The sequence below is a fragment of the Monopterus albus genome, unplaced genomic scaffold (genome assembly GCF_001952655.1).
Source record: "Monopterus albus unplaced genomic scaffold, M_albus_1.0 scaffold169.1, whole genome shotgun sequence".
In the NCBI taxonomy this organism is placed as follows: Eukaryota; Metazoa; Chordata; class Actinopteri; order Synbranchiformes; family Synbranchidae; genus Monopterus; species Monopterus albus.
In genome coordinates, this window is record NW_018128049.1 from 1463446 (window position 1) to 1482870 (window position 19425).

The following is a 19425-nucleotide window of genomic DNA, read 5'->3' on the forward strand; positions in this document are numbered from 1 at the left end:
ATATATAAATCTTATCAATATCAAACATTATTTAGGACTATGTAACTATATCTAGTGTTATCCAACTACTGTATGTAACTAATTTATCTATTTCTCTCTAACTTACTATCTAGCTATCTATTAATCTATCTCTATCTACTAGTGATGTGTCGTTCATGAACGATTTGTTAATTTTGAACAAATCTTTCCCATGACTCGAGAACATTCGGTCGTCTTGGGGAGTGATTTGTTCATTTTGTGTTGACCGCACATGATTTAGTACGCATAAGATTAGTACACCTTTCAAGTCCTCGGTTTCGAGTCATGCGTTTTTGAATGAATCTTTTAAAGATCAGTTCAAGTTTGGAGTCCTTGGTTTCGAGTCGTTTATTTTTGTAACGTGACGTGACCGCTTTGTTGGATACAAAAATTAGTTAATTTTCAAGTGTCCTTACAGTTTTTTTTTTACTCTTACTGTTACGTGCATTTATTTTTATTACAAAACAGCTTTTTATTTCGTACAGACTATAATTTTGTGAATATCTGTCAATATGGTTATTTTCCATAACACTGAATGTTTTAATAAAGAGTTAGTTAATGCTTTAAATATCAGATCTCTCTCATCTAAATCTCTGTTAGTGAATGATTTGATAAGTGAACATCACATTGACCTATTGTGTCTCACTGAAACATGGTTACAGCAGGAAGAACATGTCAGTCTGAATTAATCCACCCCACCTGGTCACAGTAACTGTCACATCCTTTGAAGCACAGGCCGAGGTGGAGGTGTGGCAGCGATCTTTGACTCAAGCCTATTAATCAACCCTAGACCTAAACATAGTTATAACTCATTTGAAAACCTCACTCTGAGTCTCTCACACCCAAACTGGAAAACTCAAAAGCCTGTTCTATTTATTATTGTTGACCGTCCGCCTGCCCCTTATTCAGAGTTTTTAAGTGAATTCTCAGACTGTCTGATTTAGTGCTTAGTACAGATAAAATAATCATAGTGGGTGACTTTAATATTCATGTAGGTGCTGACAATGACAGCCTCAACAATTCACTTTATTATTAGACTCAATTGGCTTTTGTCAAACTGTAAATAAACCCACTCACTGTTTTAATCACACTCTTGATCTTGTTCTGACATATGGCATCAAAACTGAACACTTAATTTTTTTCCCCAAACCCTCTTTTGTCTGACCATTTTCTACTAACGTTTGAATTTACATTAATGGATTATACTCTATGTGGGAAACAATTCCACTACAGTAGATGTCTATCTGACAATGCTGTTACCAAATTTAAGGAAATAATTCCATCATTATTTACTTCAGTGCCATGTGCCAACACAATGGAGGGCGGACACCTTAACTTCACTCCCACATAAGTCACTAATGTTGTTGATAGTGCTGCAGCCTTCCTGCGTACAACACTTGATACTGTTGCCCATCTGAAAAAGAAGGCAGTGAAACAGAGGAGGCCCCGTGGTACAGCTCACAGCTCCGCTCCCTAAAGTAGGCATCACAAAAACTGGAAAAGAGGTGGTGCTCAACTAAGTCAGAAGAGTTTTTCTTAGCCCAGAAAGATAGTTTAATAACATATAAAAGAGACCACATATTATTCATCACTGATAAAAGAAAATAAGAACAACCCCAGAGTCCATCATAGTACAGAAACTGCTCTGGTGAAAGTCACCAATGATCTTCTCCTAGCCTCAGACAAAGGACTTGTCTCAATACTTGTCCTCTTAGATCTTAGTGCTGCTTTTGACACCACTGATCACAGCATTGTACTACAGAGACTTGAACATGTTATTGGGATTAAAGGAACAGCACTAAGTTGGTTGAAATCTTATTTATCAGAAAGATTTTAATTTGTTCATGTTAATGACAAATGTTCCACGCAAACTGAAGTTAGTCACGGCGTTCCACAGAGCTCTGTGTTAGGTCCAATTCTCTTCACTTTATACATGCTCCCTTTAGGCAATATTACGGTATCAGGAAACACGGCATAAATTTCCATTGCTATGCATATTATATTTATCTATGAACCCAGATGAATCAGATCAGTTGGTCAAACTTCAAGCATGTCTTAAAGACATAAAGGCCTAGATGACTTATAATTTCTTACTTCTAAACTCTGACAAAACTGAAGTTACAGTGGAACCTTGGATTGCAAGTATAATTCATTCCGGCAATGTGCTCGTAATCCAATGCACTCGTATATCAAAGTGAATGTCCCCGTAAGAAATAATGGAAACTCTGATGATTCGTTCCACACCCACTTATCCATATAAAAATGATTACAGTAATACAAAATACAGTATAAAGTAAAAATAAAACAAATTAACCTGCACTTTACCTTTGAAAAGAATCATGGCTGGTTGCAGTACAGATATTGACTATAGGAGTGAGGCGCGAGAACCATCGGCTCAGTTGTGACATGATGCTCGGCAGACAAAGCGTACGTACTACTCGTATTGCAGACCTCACTCGTATATCGAATCAAATTTTTTTGCTCGTCTTGCAAAACATACTGGGTTACTTGCAATCCAAGCTTCCACTATATTGTACTTGGGCCTGAAAACCTTAGAAATCTACAATCTAACTATATAGTTACTCTAGATCAGGGGTGTCAAACTCAATCACACAGGGGGCCAAAACCCAAAGCACAATTTAGGTCACGGGCCGAACAGGATAAACATTTATTGAACAGACTAAAACAAAACGCTTTTTGAACATAAACATGAATTGAAACAGACAGGTGTGGAGTAAAATTATTAACAAAGTTATACTCTAGGATCAGTTCTAACATTTGATTGAATTAAGTACTTATTTAGTAGAAGATTGACACCATGATTGTTGCTTATTTAACCTGTGTGTTCACTTTGTTTGTGAATGACTATTCTATCATATTAGAAAAAGAACAGTTAAGATTTTATTTTAGAATACATAAGTTTACATACTTATATGTCACAGTTATGTTTACATAGTTACACATCACCTTATGTGTTCACTGAACCACTGGTTAATATTTACTGTGTTAGTCACTGAAGCACTGTTCAACATTATAGTGTCTTGTCCACTAAATTACTGAATCTCATTAGATTTACAGCTCTGGCTAAGAGAGTCCACAGTGAATTTATTATCACCACTGGGCTAGTGGAGCCAGGGGAGTTGCAGTTCACTGGGACTCCAAGGTTAGTGAGACAGAGATTAGATGCTTGCGGAGGAGAAAGCTTCGATGGTAGGAGCATTATGCACACACACACACACACACACACACACACACACACACACACACCGGCAGGACAGTTTTAATTAATGAAACGGAAAGCAATGCCTAATATGTAGCAGGTAGTTGGAAACAAAGGAAGAAGTGAGTGTGTATGTAGGAATTTAGGCAGTATAGGATTTCTTCCCCTTTCTAGGGCGCTGTCTTGGATGATTGGACCAGAGAGGACGGACGGACTGAAGGACCAATGGAACAGCACGAGAGGCACCAGATCAATCCACATTACACTTTTCAAAATTATATTAATTACTGGATTCAGGAAGATTAGGTGCTCCTCTTTTCTGAAGAAAGATTGAGCCACACTTATGTTTGGAAAGAGCTTCAGAATAGTGGAACACAGAGCTCTGTAATTGCTTTTCCTTGACGTAATAAATATCTCAAAGGTTGTTCTGACTTTGACTCTTCCTCAGAAACAAACATGGAGGACGGTTAAGTCCAACAAAGTACAAGGCAATAAAATACAGTATATCTAAAATATGTAATCAGAACTAATTTACCAACAGATAGGTAGAATTGATATTTCCAGTAAGATATGTAAGATAATGTACAATACACGACAGACAAGAGAAAGAGATTATAGGGTAATGTACAATATACAACAAACGAGAAAGATCAGTTATAGAACAAAGCTAAAGTGGAAGAGAACTCCACATTGTAGGAGCAGCTACAGTGAAGACACATTCTGAATCTCTCCTGTATGAATTCGTCGATGGCAATCCGGCCACAACAAGAAGTCAGTCCAATAACAGAAAGCTAGTTGGCACACGCTAGTCATCATAATCACAATCATCATCCTAGGATCATTTTATTTTTCACAACCAGGGGCTGAAATGGGCTTCCATTGATTTGTACTACAGGGTTTCTGTAAAATATCTGTAGTCTTCCTAATAAACTTAGGTAATCCTAGCGACACTTAGATATCATCAAGGTTAGTTTTATTTGAGGCATAGTAAGTTTTATTAATCATGACAAACTGAACATCAGCTGGAAAATAAGTGGATTGTCCCTTAAAACAAGTTCACCGTATTGCCTTAATACAATTCTCGTTTTGGCCAGCTTGTATAAACTTAAATTACATAGAATTCCTTTTGGACATTACAAGAAGCCGGTTTTCAGTTCGGTATTTGCAAAGATCTCCTGATAATTACAACACTCAAAGCGAGTTCTCCTGTCACCCCCACAACTGTGCTCCTGCAAAACCGAAACAGCAATTAACAAGGACAAAGACGGGATTCAAGTTCATGGTTTGGGTAGACTAGCACTGGCGTCTCACGTTCTAAGATCATTTGTAACAGATCGCATTAACACACAATGTAGACATCAGAACCATTACATAGCCATTACACTATATTGGGGATGTTATGCAACGACTGGCTGCGCTTCGAAACAAACGCGTTGAAACAGACAAACACCATACAGCAGACTGAAATTCATTCAACAGTCAAATAAAACAGGTCATGTGGAATTGCTACCTAACTTACCAGTCTCCACGCGAGTTGACAGTTCAATTGCCGGTTTTGTATTGACCTCATGAAAGTTCTCCACGTGACAGCAAAGGATTATGGTTAACGTAGTACTACAAGAAATTACGGCTGCTATGTTTAAACTTGCTAACAGGACGCATGCTACTCTGATATAGAAAGCCTATTTTTGTTACTCGTATATAAGGTCGAGTATATACCTTAATGTCATACAGTAACTCCTATATACTCCCTTTAATATATTCATGGTTAATACAGCAAGAATGCATTGCTGTTTATGATAGCTAAAAACTACACATCGTCCGACGGCGATGACGTTTTTCATACGCGTCGCACCAGGGGTCAGTAGCTGACTAAAAGAAACCAAAATAATGAATGGAAAAACAAAAATATGTAGCGATTCAAATAAACGTCAAATTATAACTTGGAAAAAATTCAAAAGCTGCATTCTTTTCCTAGTCACCTTCCTCAAGCCTCAAAGGAAAGTGTAATGTCAAGGAAAAATGTTAAAAATAAAACATACCAGCCTGTTATATAACAGCTAAATTCTGGCAGCAGGAAGAAAAAAAAACATCTTTGCATGATAAACACTACTCATCTCATCAAAACCTTGCCAAAAAGATTAAGTGAGGAGTAAAAAATGTTTTCTTATCTTTAATTCATGTTTTACTAAGGTCAGTAGCCTAAGAGCCAGTGTCAGATAATTTGCAGAAAATTCCTCTTTTCCACAAAGCCCAGTTGGAAACAACAAAACTTGGGGAAAGGCTACAATTGAAAGGTTGAGTTCTGATTTTAGTGCCTGTGATGTAGGTTTAATTTGTTCAAGCCAGCTCCTATCCCCCCGTGACAGTGTCCATAGACAGTCATGGAAGTATTCAAATCCTTTACTCCAGTAACTGTAGTGAAACCTTAAGATAAAATACTATATTGTAAGGAAAAGCATTTATTAGACACAACACAAGGGTTTTAAATGTTTTATTGTCACAATATCAGTAAGTGATGTTTCATAAACCTTATAGGTTGGCATTAACCTGCTATGTGTTGTTAATGGTGCAGGACAAGATGGTCACAGGAGTCACAAAACTAACACTGACAATATATAAAGACATTACTACTGGGCAATCCACTAAAATAATGTGCTCAGGCCCAAATTAAGTGATGCTGTCTAAAAGAAGGAAGACAGTCAGGTCATACAGAGATTTCTGAACGGAAATATAGACAATGATCCCAGTTCACTTAAGTTTCTTTATAGGCCAAAGGTGCAAAATTTCAACTATCAAGCAGGTGAAGCAGCCAGAGCAAGAGCACACTCTTAGTGAATAAGGGCCTGACAATAACACATCTTTGTCTGTCATCAACACAGTAAAGAGCTTCAATCATATTCACTATGTGAATTCTGTCCTATAAATAGATGTCTTTTCCTCTGAACCTGGAGCTGAAAACAAAAAAAACAGAGGGAATCAATTAGGATCCATATGATGCATATAGATAATATGAATATTTTCAGGTTCTGCCACACATTACTGAAATGTAATCATTTTTGGCATCAGTTTTCACCCATCAGCTGTGGTCAAGTGTCAGAGCAACATGAGACTAAAATGGTCAAACCCTGGTTATGTTCTCAAGCCGGTGTGTTTTAAGAAGAAGCAGCTTTATTTTACTGTCAATGTGAAACAAAATTTTGTTTGGAGCTGAGGGCCACTGCGTACATACGTGCCGCCATCACGGGCAACTTGGGGGCTCAGTGGGGGGCACCGAGATTCAAGCCCTCCACCTTCCGGTTGGGAGATGACTGCTCTACCCACTGCACCGCTGTCGCCCCCCAACTACAGCAACCCCAGATTCCACTGCTGTCTGTTGTGTTAGTAAAGATTTCGGTACCCACAAGGTCTTGCTAGGTGATGCAGATCATTTACCTTGGCTCCCTCCAGGATGTGTGGGTCTTTCTGAAGTGCGTTGTTAAGTCCTTCCTCTGTTGTGAATCTAACCCAGCAGTAGCCTTTGTGAAACCCTGTTTCTTTGTCCTGGTACAACACACAGTGCACAGTGAAACACACAGGCAACCCATGCAACATTTTGCAAGTCTGACAAAACTATAACTAGATATCATCTTTACTAGGACGGATAACTCCAAAGTATTACGTCTCTGTAAAGTAACATACTGAATAAATAAAAGATGCAATGGCTGAAAGGAATAGCACACAAACATCTAAAAATCTATGGTATGAATAGGAATGAATGGTGGTCATTGCTGATGATGTTGGTAGGTTGGTAGTTATTGGTGGTAAAACTTGCTTTAAAGCTATTTAGATTCCATTCATCTTTACTGTCACTGCGCAAACTAAATAAGTTCCACAAAAAGGAGTTTTGCATGTAACAAGTGCAAACAGGAGCAGGGTACATATAGATATATCAATGAATTAATGTACAGAATGGACAAAACATCTAAGTGGTAGTGCAGTAATAAGGTGTGTAACTGCAATATGAACAAAAACTATAACATATACTGTACAAACAGAACCAATAAATAAAACACATACAGATGAATACACAGTAGAATGATCCAGTCAGGAAGTCATTCAAATTCTGTGACAACTTACAAATGGTAGGACACACTTCTTCACTGAGCCAAACTGTCCAAAGTACTCCTTCATGTCCTCTGAAAAATAAATGGGACGTCATGTAACAGTTTCACTACACTTGACTCAATTATTCATGTCTTAAGACCTAAACTACCAGGACTGCTCCAGCATTACTAACACTTTTACACTCATTTTGTTAGGTACACCTAGCTAAAACCTGTGCAGTGTAATCTAAAAGTCCTGTTATAATCGTAATGTTTTAATGTTTAGACACAACACAAGGGTTTTAAATGTTTTATTGTCACAATATCAGTAAGTGATGTTTCATAAACCTTATAGGTTGGCATTAACCTGCTATGTGTTGTTAATGGTGCAGGACAAGATGGTCACAGGAGTCACAAAACTAACACTGACAATATATAAAGACATTACTACTGGGCAATCCACTAAAATAATGTGCTCAGGCCCAAATTAAGTGATGCTGTCTAAAAGAAGGAAGACAGTCAGGTCATACAGAGATTTCTGAACGGAAATATAGACAATGATCCCAGTTCACTTAAGTTTCTTTATAGGCCAAAGGTGCAAAATTTCAACTATCAAGCAGGTGAAGCAGCCAGAGCAAGAGCACACTCTTAGTGAATAAGGGCCTGACAATAACACATCTTTGTCTGTCATCAACACAGTAAAGAGCTTCAATCATATTCACTATGTGAATTCTGTCCTATAAATAGATGTCTTTTCCTCTGAACCTGGAGCTGAAAACAAAAAAAACAGAGGGAATCAATTAGGATCCATATGATGCATATAGATAATATGAATATTTTCAGGTTCTGCCACACATTACTGAAATGTAATCATTTTTGGCATCAGTTTTCACCCATCAGCTGTGGTCAAGTGTCAGAGCAACATGAGACTAAAATGGTCAAACCCTGGTTATGTTCTCAAGCCGGTGTGTTTTAAGAAGAAGCAGCTTTATTTTACTGTCAATGTGAAACAAAATTTTGTTTGGAGCTGAGGGCCGCTGCGTACATACGTGCCGCCATCACGGGCAACTTGGGGGCTCAGTGGGGGGCACCGAGATTCAAGCCCTCCACCTTCCGGTTGGGAGATGACTGCTCTACCCACTGCACCGCTGTCGCCCCCCAACTACAGCAACCCCAGATTCCACTGCTGTCTGTTGTGTTAGTAAAGATTTCGGTACCCACAAGGTCTTGCTAGGTGATGCAGATCATTTACCTTGGCTCCCTCCAGGATGTGTGGGTCTTTCTGAAGTGCGTTGTTAAGTCCTTCCTCTGTTGTGAATCTAACCCAGCAGTAGCCTTTGTGAAACCCTGTTTCTTTGTCCTGGTACAACACACAGTGCACAGTGAAACACACAGGCAACCCATGCAACATTTTGCAAGTCTGACAAAACTATAACTAGATATCATCTTTACTAGGACGGATAACTCCAAAGTATTACGTCTCTGTAAAGTAACATACTGAATAAATAAAAGATGCAATGGCTGAAAGGAATAGCACACAAACATCTAAAAATCTATGGTATGAATAGGAATGAATGGTGGTCATTGCTGATGATGTTGGTAGGTTGGTAGTTATTGGTGGTAAAACTTGCTTTAAAGCTATTTAGATTCCATTCATCTTTACTGTCACTGCGCAAACTAAATAAGTTCCACAAAAAGGAGTTTTGCATGTAACAAGTGCAAACAGGAGCAGGGTACATATAGATATATCAATGAATTAATGTACAGAATGGACAAAACATCTAAGTGGTAGTGCAGTAATAAGGTGTGTAACTGCAATATGAACAAAAACTATAACATATACTGTACAAACAGAACCAATAAATAAAACACATACAGATGAATACACAGTAGAATGATCCAGTCAGGAAGTCATTCAAATTCTGTGACAACTTACAAATGGTAGGACACACTTCTTCACTGAGCCAAACTGTCCAAAGTACTCCTTCATGTCCTCTGAAAAATAAATGGGACGTCATGTAACAGTTTCACTACACTTGACTCAATTATTCATGTCTTAAGACCTAAACTACCAGGACTGCTCCAGCATTACTAACACTTTTACACTCATTTTGTTAGGTACACCTAGCTAAAACCTGTGCAGTGTAATCTAAAAGTCCTGTTATAATCGTACATTCGTTAATGTTTTAATGTTTCGTTTTTGTTGAACCTGCACTATACACGTGTATAAAATAATAGAGGCAACTGTCAATATAACACGATACAATTCAAGCGAAGTTTCAAAAAATGACCACAGTTGAATCCAAACCTCTCTAATATAGTTTAAACAAAACCTGAAGCAAAGGTATAAATATGGCCAAACAGGAAAAAGGCTAAAGTAACGTTAAAGTATAAGTATCTTTATACTTAAGTACAGTATTTAGCCAAGTAAATGTTCATAATTAGCCTATATTCTACGGTACCTTAACAAGTTATGTAGTTAAGGGTGGCCAGGGGGTTAGGGTGTCTGGAGCTACAGCAACGTTATAAGTTATAAGTTATAAGTTACAAAACACCACTACACCCGGTAAAAATGTTCTCCAATAACTTCTTTCCGTTCACGCGTTAACTTGCTCTCCTCACATGCAGAGGCTAATGTTAAACGGCGTGTCTGATGGCAAAGTTGCACACAGTATAGCACGATATACAAAACAAAGCGAGTGGCTACAGACTATTAATCATGAGTGATAACTTGACCCCTTTACTTACTGCCGGCTACAGTCCATGGCACTTTAGACACAAAGACCTCGAAAACTCTCTTCGCCGCCATCGCCATGTTTCCTCCTCGGAATGTCACTATGACCTATGACATTGAATCATGTGATGTAAACTGACGTAAACTATGTGACAGCTACATGAGCAATATTTTTGAAAAAAAATAACTGTAGGCATATCTTGTTAAGTATTCTTAAATTACTTAGATTGTGTGAATATGTATTATTTAAAATTGATAGGATAATTTGGTTAGAAAAGCTCCGGCACAAACTTAAGTTGAAAGGTTATTTACGTCATGGCTAAGATGGCAGCCTCCATGGTGCAGAGTGGAGAAGATGCGTTTAGAAAAATATTCAAGTTTTACAAGAGAAGAAACCCTCCTCCGGATTTCTGCGATGTCATTGACTTCTCTAGAGTTGTACCTAGTGACAAGGTCAGAGAAATATAAAACAGAGAACAAAAGGAGGGATTTACAAGAACTACGCGATTCGGTCTGAATCTGATTTGCCCATTGGTGTTTGTGTATAAACCTTCTGGAAACCTTGAAGCAGGAGTTAATCATACATTAATGTGAGAGACCAATTGGTCTTGCTAATGGCAAGTGAAAGCAAGATAAGCTAACAGCAGACAAGATGGTGTTACATACTTGGTTGTAAATGTGTTAGGTTCACCTACTGTGATAATACATAATTAATGCATCAAAGACTGAATGAATTCCCATGGAAGTTCAGTATTTATCTTAAATTATGTTCCCCTATTATTTAAACAGCCCTGCAGTAAATTCTCCTTTATGACGGTGATAATGTTCAATTTGTGTTTACTGTTTCAGAGAAGATTCTGTTCACTTTTATGCTTATCTCCTTCTCATTGAAGAAGGTAAGATTTACTTCAGTGTAGTGGCACAGAGGATGGCAAGCTAACGTTACCTAGAAAGCTTCTCAGCCCCTCGGTACAGAAAGGCAGAATACTGGATACATGGAGTACACAAGCATGACCTGGCATCAAATTTATTCAGCAAAGAAGGGAAGAGACTTGCATGTGGTAATCTTAGATTTATCAAATACATTTGGTTTTTACCATCTGACCTACTGTGGGAAGCATTTTCATAATAAGGTGCAAGTCATAGTCAAAGGGCATCCTGATATTTTTCTGCGTTTGCTACAGTGTTGGCCCAATTCTATAAAACTCCAGTTATTGAGAAGGTAAAGTATTACGTCTCTGTAAAGTAACATACTGAATAAATAAAAGATGCAATGGCTGAAAGGAATAGCACACAAACATCTAAAAATCTATGGTATGAATAGGAATGAATGGTGGTCATTGCTGATGATGTTGGTAGGTTGGTAGTTATTGGTGGTAAAACTTGCTTTAAAGCTATTTAGATTCCATTCATCTTTACTGTCACTGCGCAAACTAAATAAGTTCCACAAAAAGGAGTTTTGCATGTAACAAGTGCAAACAGGAGCAGGGTACATATAGATATATCAATGAATTAATGTACAGAATGGACAAAACATCTAAGTGGTAGTGCAGTAATAAGGTGTGTAACTGCAATATGAACAAAAACTATAACATATACTGTACAAACAGAACCAATAAATAAAACATACAGATGAATACACAGTAGAATGATCCAGTCAGGAAGTCATTCAAATTCTGTGACAACTTACAAATGGTAGGACACACTTCTTCACTGAGCCAAACTGTCCAAAGTACTCCTTCATGTCCTCTGAAAAATAAATGGGACGTCATGTAACAGTTTCACTACACTTGACTCAATTATTCATGTCTTAAGACCTAAACTACCAGGACTGCTCCAGCATTACTAACACTTTTACACTCATTTTGTTAGGTACACCTAGCTAAAACCTGTGCAGTGTAATCTAAAAGTCCTGTTATAATCGTACATTCGTTAATGTTTTAATGTTTCGTTTTTGTTGAACCTGCACTATACACGTGTATAAAATAATAGAGGCAACTGTCAATATAACACGATACAATTCAAGCGAAGTTTCAAAAAATGACCACAGTTGAATCCAAACCTCTCTAATATAGTTTAAACAAAACCTGAAGCAAAGGTATAAATATGGCCAAACAGGAAAAAGGCTAAAGTAACGTTAAAGTATAAGTATCTTTATACTTAAGTACAGTATTTAGCCAAGTAAATGTTCATAATTAGCCTATATTCTACGGTACCTTAACAAGTTATGTAGTTAAGGGTGGCCAGGGGGTTAGGGTGTCTGGAGCTACAGCAACGTTATAAGTTATAAGTTATAAGTTACAAAACACCACTACACCCGGTAAAAATGTTCTCCAATAACTTCTTTCCGTTCACGCGTTAACTTGCTCTCCTCACATGCAGAGGCTAATGTTAAACGGCGTGTCTGATGGCAAAGTTGCACACAGTATAGCACGATATACAAAACAAAGCGAGTGGCTACAGACTATTAATCATGAGTGATAACTTGACCCCTTTACTTACTGCCGGCTACAGTCCATGGCACTTTAGACACAAAGACCTCGAAAACTCTCTTCGCCGCCATCGCCATGTTTCCTCCTCGGAATGTCACTATGACCTATGACATTGAATCATGTGATGTAAACTGACGTAAACTATGTGACAGCTACATGAGCAATATTTTTGAAAAAAAATAACTGTAGGCATATCTTGTTAAGTATTCTTAAATTACTTAGATTGTGTGAATATGTATTATTTAAAATTGATAGGATAATTTGGTTAGAAAAGCTCCGGCACAAACTTAAGTTGAAAGGTTATTTACGTCATGGCTAAGATGGCAGCCTCCATGGTGCAGAGTGGAGAAGATGCGTTTAGAAAAATATTCAAGTTTTACAAGAGAAGAAACCCTCCTCCGGATTTCTGCGATGTCATTGACTTCTCTAGAGTTGTACCTAGTGACAAGGTCAGAGAAATATAAAACAGAGAACAAAAGGAGGGATTTACAAGAACTACGTGATTCGGTCTGAATCTGATTTGCCCATTGGTGTTTGTGTATAAACCTTCTGGAAACCTTGAAGCAGGAGTTAATCATACATTAATGTGAGAGACCAATTGGTCTTGCTAATGGCAAGTGAAAGCAAGATAAGCTAACAGCAGACAAGATGGTGTTACATACTTGGTTGTAAATGTGTTAGGTTCACCTACTGTGATAATACATAATTAATGCATCAAAGACTGAATGAATTCCCATGGAAGTTCAGTATTTATCTTAAATTATGTTCCCCTATTATTTAAACAGCCCTGCAGTAAATTCTCCTTTATGACGGTGATAATGTTCAATTTGTGTTTACTGTTTCAGAGAAGATTCTGTTCACTTTTATGCTTATCTCCTTCTCATTGAAGAAGGTAAGATTTACTTCAGTGTAGTGGCACAGAGGATGGCAAGCTAACGTTACCTAGAAAGCTTCTCAGCCCCTCGGTACAGAAAGGCAGAATACTGGATACATGGAGTACACAAGCATGACCTGGCATCAAATTTATTCAGCAAAGAAGGGAAGAGACTTGCATGTGGTAATCTTAGATTTATCAAATACATTTGGTTTTTACCATCTGACCTACTGTGGGAAGCATTTTCATAATAAGGTGCAAGTCATAGTCAAAGGGCATCCTGATATTTTTCTGCGTTTGCTACAGTGTTGGCCCAATTCTATAAAACTCCAGTTATTGAGAAGGTAACCACCTGATGACCCTGTAGATTTGCCTGCATTCCCACAATCACACATGCACATGCAATGTAGATACACAGCTGGTCAAGCCACGGGGTATGTACTCTTTGCATGGGTAACATAGGAAGTTTTTATAATAAACAGGGCTGCCATAGGAGTGTGTCATAAATAACAGTGGACAAAATATTAGCCGTACCTTATAATGCTGTGACTCAGTCATCTTCCCTGAAGCAGACTCTAGTATTTTAAGTTTCATGAAGGACAGATTTGTGCCAGAATGGTTGTATTGAGTTGCTATAGAATTCACAGGGGTCACTCATTTTCCAGGTCAGTAAGTCTACATAGCATGTACTTAACTTAACAAAGAGAACTGTCCGAGAGGACAAATTGTGCCTAGACTTAATGGTTGATTTTCCTTTGTGTTTGTGTCTGTGCTATTGATAGGTGCTTCCACTTAAACTGGACCTTGCTGCAGTGAGTGATGTGGAGGCTGCCAGGGTTGGATTACAGCCTGTCAGAGACTGGAGAGCCTTCGGCCTAAAGGGCTACCCAGGTAAACACAGGACAGATGGAAAAACAGATGGTTCTTTACCAAATTCATACCCAAACACCAACAGTTCAACCCACTCTCAGACCACAACTAAATTCAAGTGATTGCTTGGAGAGAAAACGGACATGGAACAAAATAGAGATAGATGTCAGGTGACAGGGAAACACAACATAAAGTAAGATGTTGCTCCACCACAGTTCTTCACAGTTTATGCTCCTTGTCATAAATCCTCATAGTGTTTGGAGCTTTATTGGAGGGATACACAGCATTATTTCAAAGTACACTGCTCAAAAAAATAAAGGGAACACAAAAATAAGACATCCTAGATCTAAATAAATGAAATATTCTTATTAAATACCTTGTTCATTACATAGTTGAATGTGCTGACAACAAAATCACACAGAAATTATCAATGGAAATCAAATTTAGCAACCCATGGAGGTCTGGATCTGGAGTGACACCCAAAATTAAAGTGGAAAACAACACTACAGGCTGATCCAACTTTGATGTAATGTCCTCAAAACAAGTCAAAATGAGGTTCAGTAGTGTGTGTGGCCTCCACGTGCCCGTATGACCTCCCTACAACGCCTTGGCATGCTCCTGATGAGGTGGTGGATGGTCTCCTGAGGGATCTCCTCCCACACCTGGACTAAAGCATCCCCCAACTCCTGGACAGTCTGTGGTGCAACGTGGCGTTGGTGAATGGAGCGAGACCTGATGTCCCAGATGTGCTCAATTGGATTTAGGTCTGGGGAATGGGCGGGCCAGTCCATAGCATCAATGCCTTCGTCTTGCAGGAACTGCTGACACACTCCAGCCACATGAGGTCTAGCATTGTCTTGCATTAGGAGGAACCCAGGGCCAACCGCATCAGCATATGGTCTCACAAGGGGTCTGAGGATCTCATCTCGGTACCTAATGGCAGTCAGGCTACCTCTGGCGAGCATATGGAGGGCTGTGCGGCCCCCTAAAGAAATGCCTCCCCACACCATTACTGACCCACTGCCAAACCGGTCATGCTGGAGGATGTTGCAGGCAGCGGAACGTTCTCCACGGCGTCTCCAGACCCTGTCACGTCTGTCACATGTGCTCAGTGTGAACCTGCTTTCATCTGTGAAGAGCACAGGGTGTTAGTGGCGGATTTGCCAATCTTGGTGTTCTCTGGCAAATGCCAAACGTGCTGCACGGTGTTGGGCTGTAAGCACAACCCCCACCTGTGGATGGGTTGTTGCCCTCCTACGGCCTCCTCCACATCTCCTGATGTACTGGCCTGTCTCCTGGTAGCGCCTCTATGCTCTGGACACTACACTGACAGACACAGCAAACCTTCTTGCCACAGCTCGCATTGATGTGCCATCCTGGATGAGCTGCACTACCTGAGCCACTTGTGTGGGTTGTAGACTCCGTCTCATGCTACCACTAGAGTGAAAGCACCGCCAGCATTCAAAAGTGACCAAACCATCAGCCAGAAAGCATAGGAACTGAGAAGTGGTCTGTGGTCACCACCTGCAGAACCACTCCTTTATTGGGGATGTCTTGCTACCTGCCTATGCTTTCCACCTGTTGTCTATTCCATTTGCACAACAGCATGTGGAATTGATTGTCAATCAGTGTTGCTACCTAAGTGGACAGTTTGATTTCACAGAAGTGTGATTGACTTGGAGTTACATTGTGTTGTTTAAGTGTTCCCTTTATTTTTTTGAGCAGTGTATATTCCCTAATTTGGAACTTTGATGACTTTGATGAGGATTGTTTTCTAAAACATGATTCCAAACTCTCTCATAGCTGTTCAGCTGGGTTGAGATCTGGCGGCTGTAAAAGCCATAGCATGTGATTTTCATTCAATCCAGTGCTTCAGTGAGACCACATTTAACAGTAAGGTAAACTTTCTTAAACATTTTATCACTTTCTGTTTCTGTATGTTGTTCAGGATTCATCTTCATTTCCAACCCTTTCCTGAGGGGCTCCCAACCATTCTGGGTCAGACAATGTCTGAAGGTCTATCCTCAGAAGCCCAACGTTTGCAACCTGGACATGCACATGTCTCCCTCTGACACCCAGGACATCTGGGGCAAGAGCGTACATGGCCTCAGGTGATACTAGCTGTACTCCTTCCCTTAGACAGTTCTGACCTGGCCTACTTAAATGTTGTTGTCATTCCTTAAAAATTTTAGTTGAAAGCAGGGTGAAATTGCAAAACAGTCTTGATAATCATTCCAAAAATTGTACAACAATGATAAAGTGATGAGCAAATTTTGATAACTGTCTGTTCTGGATTTGGGTTAGCTCTCTGCACAGTCACTCAATTACAGCAGTCCACTTATTTAGCTGACATGTGTAAAGTCACATCATGGATAAAACACAGTTGTGAAGAGCATAAAAAACTGTGTGACTGTAAAGAGAGTCAGACACGCAGGACAATGACATTGTGGCAAAGAGGTCACACAACATCATGGTTTTTGAAATGGCTCTGATTTATAAGGCTGGGTAAACAGTAGGAGCTATCTGTTGCAAAATGTGCAGGTTAAGTTTCCATCCCAGTGTATAGAGAGCCAAAGTCTGGGCTCCCACACTGGGATAATAAGGAATAATTCTTTTTAACTTAGTAGAGGCTCTTGTTTCTCCCCACAGCATAGCTTAATTTCAGTCTGATTGTTTGGAATAAATAAGGATTTATGTTTTTCTCTCTTTTACTTAATTCACCAGAGTTTAGTTTCAATAACGTTTACCACCAATAGTTTAGATGTAAAGAAGAATTTTTTTTAACATAGAAGAAGCTCTTGTTTCTCAGCCAGCACAGTTTAATTGTCTTCCCTTGCCCTAGCGTGACACTGGTGTGTAGTGGCTTTAAGCAAATGTGCTACAGTGGTCACATTGTGTGTTTGTAACTGAATTAAATTTCCTTTCTTTAATTTAATTTATATTGCAAATAATTATCTTAATTCGGGAAGGGTGGTTGTTACACACCAACAGTCTAATTTTAAGGGAGTTCAGCCTGATAGTTTGGATTAAAACAGAATTAACTCTCTTTTCTGTAATTAATATTGGTCTGATACGTTCATTCTCTTTAATTAAATTAATATTGCAATTAATTGTCTTATTTCAGGACCCACAGCTGTTTCATCCCAACATATTTTAATTTTAAGGAATTTCATCCTGATAGTTTGGATTAAATCCGAATTGTTTAATTGGGGAATAAATGCTAGTGTTTCTCATCCATAGGTAGGCTTCGCTCTCTTTCACTCCAAATCCCACGAAAGTTCCCTCTCTTTATAAACAACATTTTATCCAAACAACGGCTTTGTGTTGTTGCAAGTGTTGCTGGACTTCTTTTCCACTTTCTTTTTTCCCTTGTTTGTGCTACTTGACAGCGGGTCAAGTTGTGCCAGAAGTTTCTGCTCAATCTCTACTTTGAAAAGTAAAAAAAAAATTGTGTATGGAGGAAGAACCTCTGTAGCCCATTCCTCATCTCTGCTCAAGTCTAGAAGCTTCAGGCTACAACAGCTGCTACTAGCACACGCAAATCTCTGACCAAACTGTTGGCATGTGAGTTGCGTTTTGAGTATCGAGGGCACCAGATTTTGAAAAGGAAGAAGAATGCATGGAATAAAAAATGCAATATCTCTGACTCTGCTGCAACTTTTTTTCTAACTGTCCATCACGAGACTGAGAGTGTTACATGCACTGCTACAGTTCTCTTTCAGAAGCTTGACCTGTTTAGTTACAGTGTACTGGTCCTGGTTCCCTGCAGCTTGCTTCTCTAAGTGTGAGCTCTGTTTGCTACCCCCCACAGCTTTCCTCCTTCTGGAAACAGACAGCCAAAGACTCTACTGGAGAGGCTGCGCTGGGTCACTCTGGGATATCATTACAACTGGGACACCAAGGTAAGCCACATTGTGTACTACCTCTACCAAATGTAATTTTTTTGGCCATTTACAGTTTTTGTGATGTTTTTATTTTGAAAAATTTGCCCAAAGTCTTGTATGCAAGGACTTCTGTCTTTGAACAAGTTTGTAAAAATGTATTATTTGATATTTCACAGCCTGTTACAATATATCTCTTTTGGTGAAATGGTCCAAATGTGTGCTCTGTTGTTCCACTCCCAGACTTACTCTGCCACCCACTGCACTCCTTTCCCAGCTGATCTCCACATGCTGTCCTTCCAAATATCAGCCGCCTGTGGGTTTCCAGGGTTCAATGCAGAGGCTGGAATCCTTAACTACTACCGAGCTGATTCCTCTCTGGGAATCCATGTGGACGAATCAGAACTAGATCACAGCCGGCCACTGCTGTCATTCAGGTGAGAGGGGAAAACAGTGCTGAGAGGAAGGAAATCCTCTACACAGTTACGGGTTGTACAATGTCAGTGCAGTTATTTTTTTTTCTGATGTTTGTTTTATTGTACCAGCAATTGTGTCTTGCTGTCTTTTCTGATAGTTTTGGCCAGTCGGCCATCTTCCTCCTGGGAGGCACACACAGACAGGACCCCCCCACAGCTATGTACATGAACAGTGGCGACATGATGGTAATGTCGGGACAGAGCCGCCTCCTTTACCATGCTGTCCCACGCATCGTCCCAGCACCACAGGGACATACAACTTTAGAGATGGAAGGCTGCAGCATGGCTGCCTCCCTGCAAGCCAGCACAGTGGTGGAGTCAGTGTCAGAGGAAGACTGGGCGGTATGCTCCAGATACATCCAGAGCTCCAGAGTGAATGTGACTGTCCGACAGGTGCTGGCACCTTGGCAGAGCTTCCCAGAGACACCTTCTCCTCACCAAAGGACTGATGCAGGACAGACTGTTGGGTACAGACAAGCAGATGGTGAGAGTGGGAAGAGGAAGAGGAGTTGTAGCAGTGACTCTGACCACCTGGTGTAAAGCTCACATAGCGAGATGACACTGCAGGGGATGTTTGCAATTGGTACTACAGTCCTCCTTTGCAGTGGTATCATAGTACTTGTCACCTTGCTAAAAAGCAGAATCCACTGTAGTCAGGGGTGTTCTTAATACTTAGGCTTAGTGTGTGGTTAACAGTTATACTACAGTCTGCCTGCTTACAACAGGAAGGTCAACCCAATTTCTCTGGGCCCATGTGCAGTCACAATCAGATTTA

At 39.6% G+C, this 19425-nt stretch overlaps 4 protein-coding genes across 7 annotated transcripts in view; 1 reads left to right on the forward strand and 3 right to left on the reverse strand.

The window, feature by feature from the left end:
- adck1 (aarF domain containing kinase 1) overlaps positions 1 to 5045 on the reverse strand; it is an 89484-nt gene extending 84439 nt beyond the window's left edge. The window contains exon 1 of one of the 2 annotated variants that reach the window (XM_020615725.1): positions 4758 to 5044. The gene's annotated coding sequence lies outside the window, so the exon portion shown is untranslated. Of the gene's footprint in view, positions 1 to 4757 lie in introns of both variants that reach the window. The other variant, XM_020615726.1, reaches the window with a different exon arrangement.
- Positions 5046 to 5716: 671 nt separating this feature from the next.
- Positions 5717 to 7443, reverse strand: LOC109969055 (SRA stem-loop-interacting RNA-binding protein, mitochondrial-like). The gene is made up of 3 exons (XM_020615709.1): positions 7358 to 7443; positions 6674 to 6781; positions 5717 to 6192 (listed from the first exon to the last, which is right to left on the reverse strand). The coding sequence occupies exons 1-3, from the start codon at positions 7409 to 7411 to the stop codon at positions 6130 to 6132; spliced, it is 225 nt and encodes a 74-aa protein (XP_020471365.1). The 5' UTR covers positions 7412 to 7443; the 3' UTR covers positions 5717 to 6129.
- Positions 7444 to 7618: 175 nt separating this feature from the next.
- LOC109969051 (SRA stem-loop-interacting RNA-binding protein, mitochondrial-like) lies at positions 7619 to 12667 on the reverse strand. 2 transcript variants are annotated; one of them, XM_020615706.1, is made up of 4 exons: positions 12560 to 12667; positions 11748 to 11806; positions 8576 to 8683; positions 7619 to 8094 (listed from the first exon to the last, which is right to left on the reverse strand). In XM_020615706.1, the coding sequence occupies exons 1-4, from the start codon at positions 12624 to 12626 to the stop codon at positions 8032 to 8034; spliced, it is 297 nt and encodes a 98-aa protein (XP_020471362.1). In that variant the 5' UTR covers positions 12627 to 12667; the 3' UTR covers positions 7619 to 8031. The 2 variants fall into 2 exon arrangements, with proteins under 2 accessions (XP_020471362.1, XP_020471361.1); XM_020615705.1 differs by lacking the exons at positions 11748 to 11806; positions 12560 to 12667 and adding exons at positions 9260 to 9318; positions 10072 to 10179.
- Positions 10347 to 19211, forward strand: alkbh1 (alkB homolog 1, histone H2A dioxygenase). Of its 2 annotated transcripts, XM_020615702.1 has the most exons (7): positions 10347 to 10495; positions 11606 to 11617; positions 14206 to 14314; positions 16242 to 16404; positions 18105 to 18195; positions 18418 to 18611; positions 18749 to 19211. In XM_020615702.1, the coding sequence occupies exons 1-7, from the start codon at positions 10373 to 10375 to the stop codon at positions 19188 to 19190; spliced, it is 1134 nt and encodes a 377-aa protein (XP_020471358.1). In that variant the 5' UTR covers positions 10347 to 10372; the 3' UTR covers positions 19191 to 19211. The 2 variants fall into 2 exon arrangements, with proteins under 2 accessions (XP_020471358.1, XP_020471357.1); XM_020615701.1 differs by lacking the exons at positions 10347 to 10495; positions 11606 to 11617 and adding an exon at positions 12835 to 12998.
- The last annotated feature ends 214 nt before the right edge of the window (positions 19212 to 19425 follow it).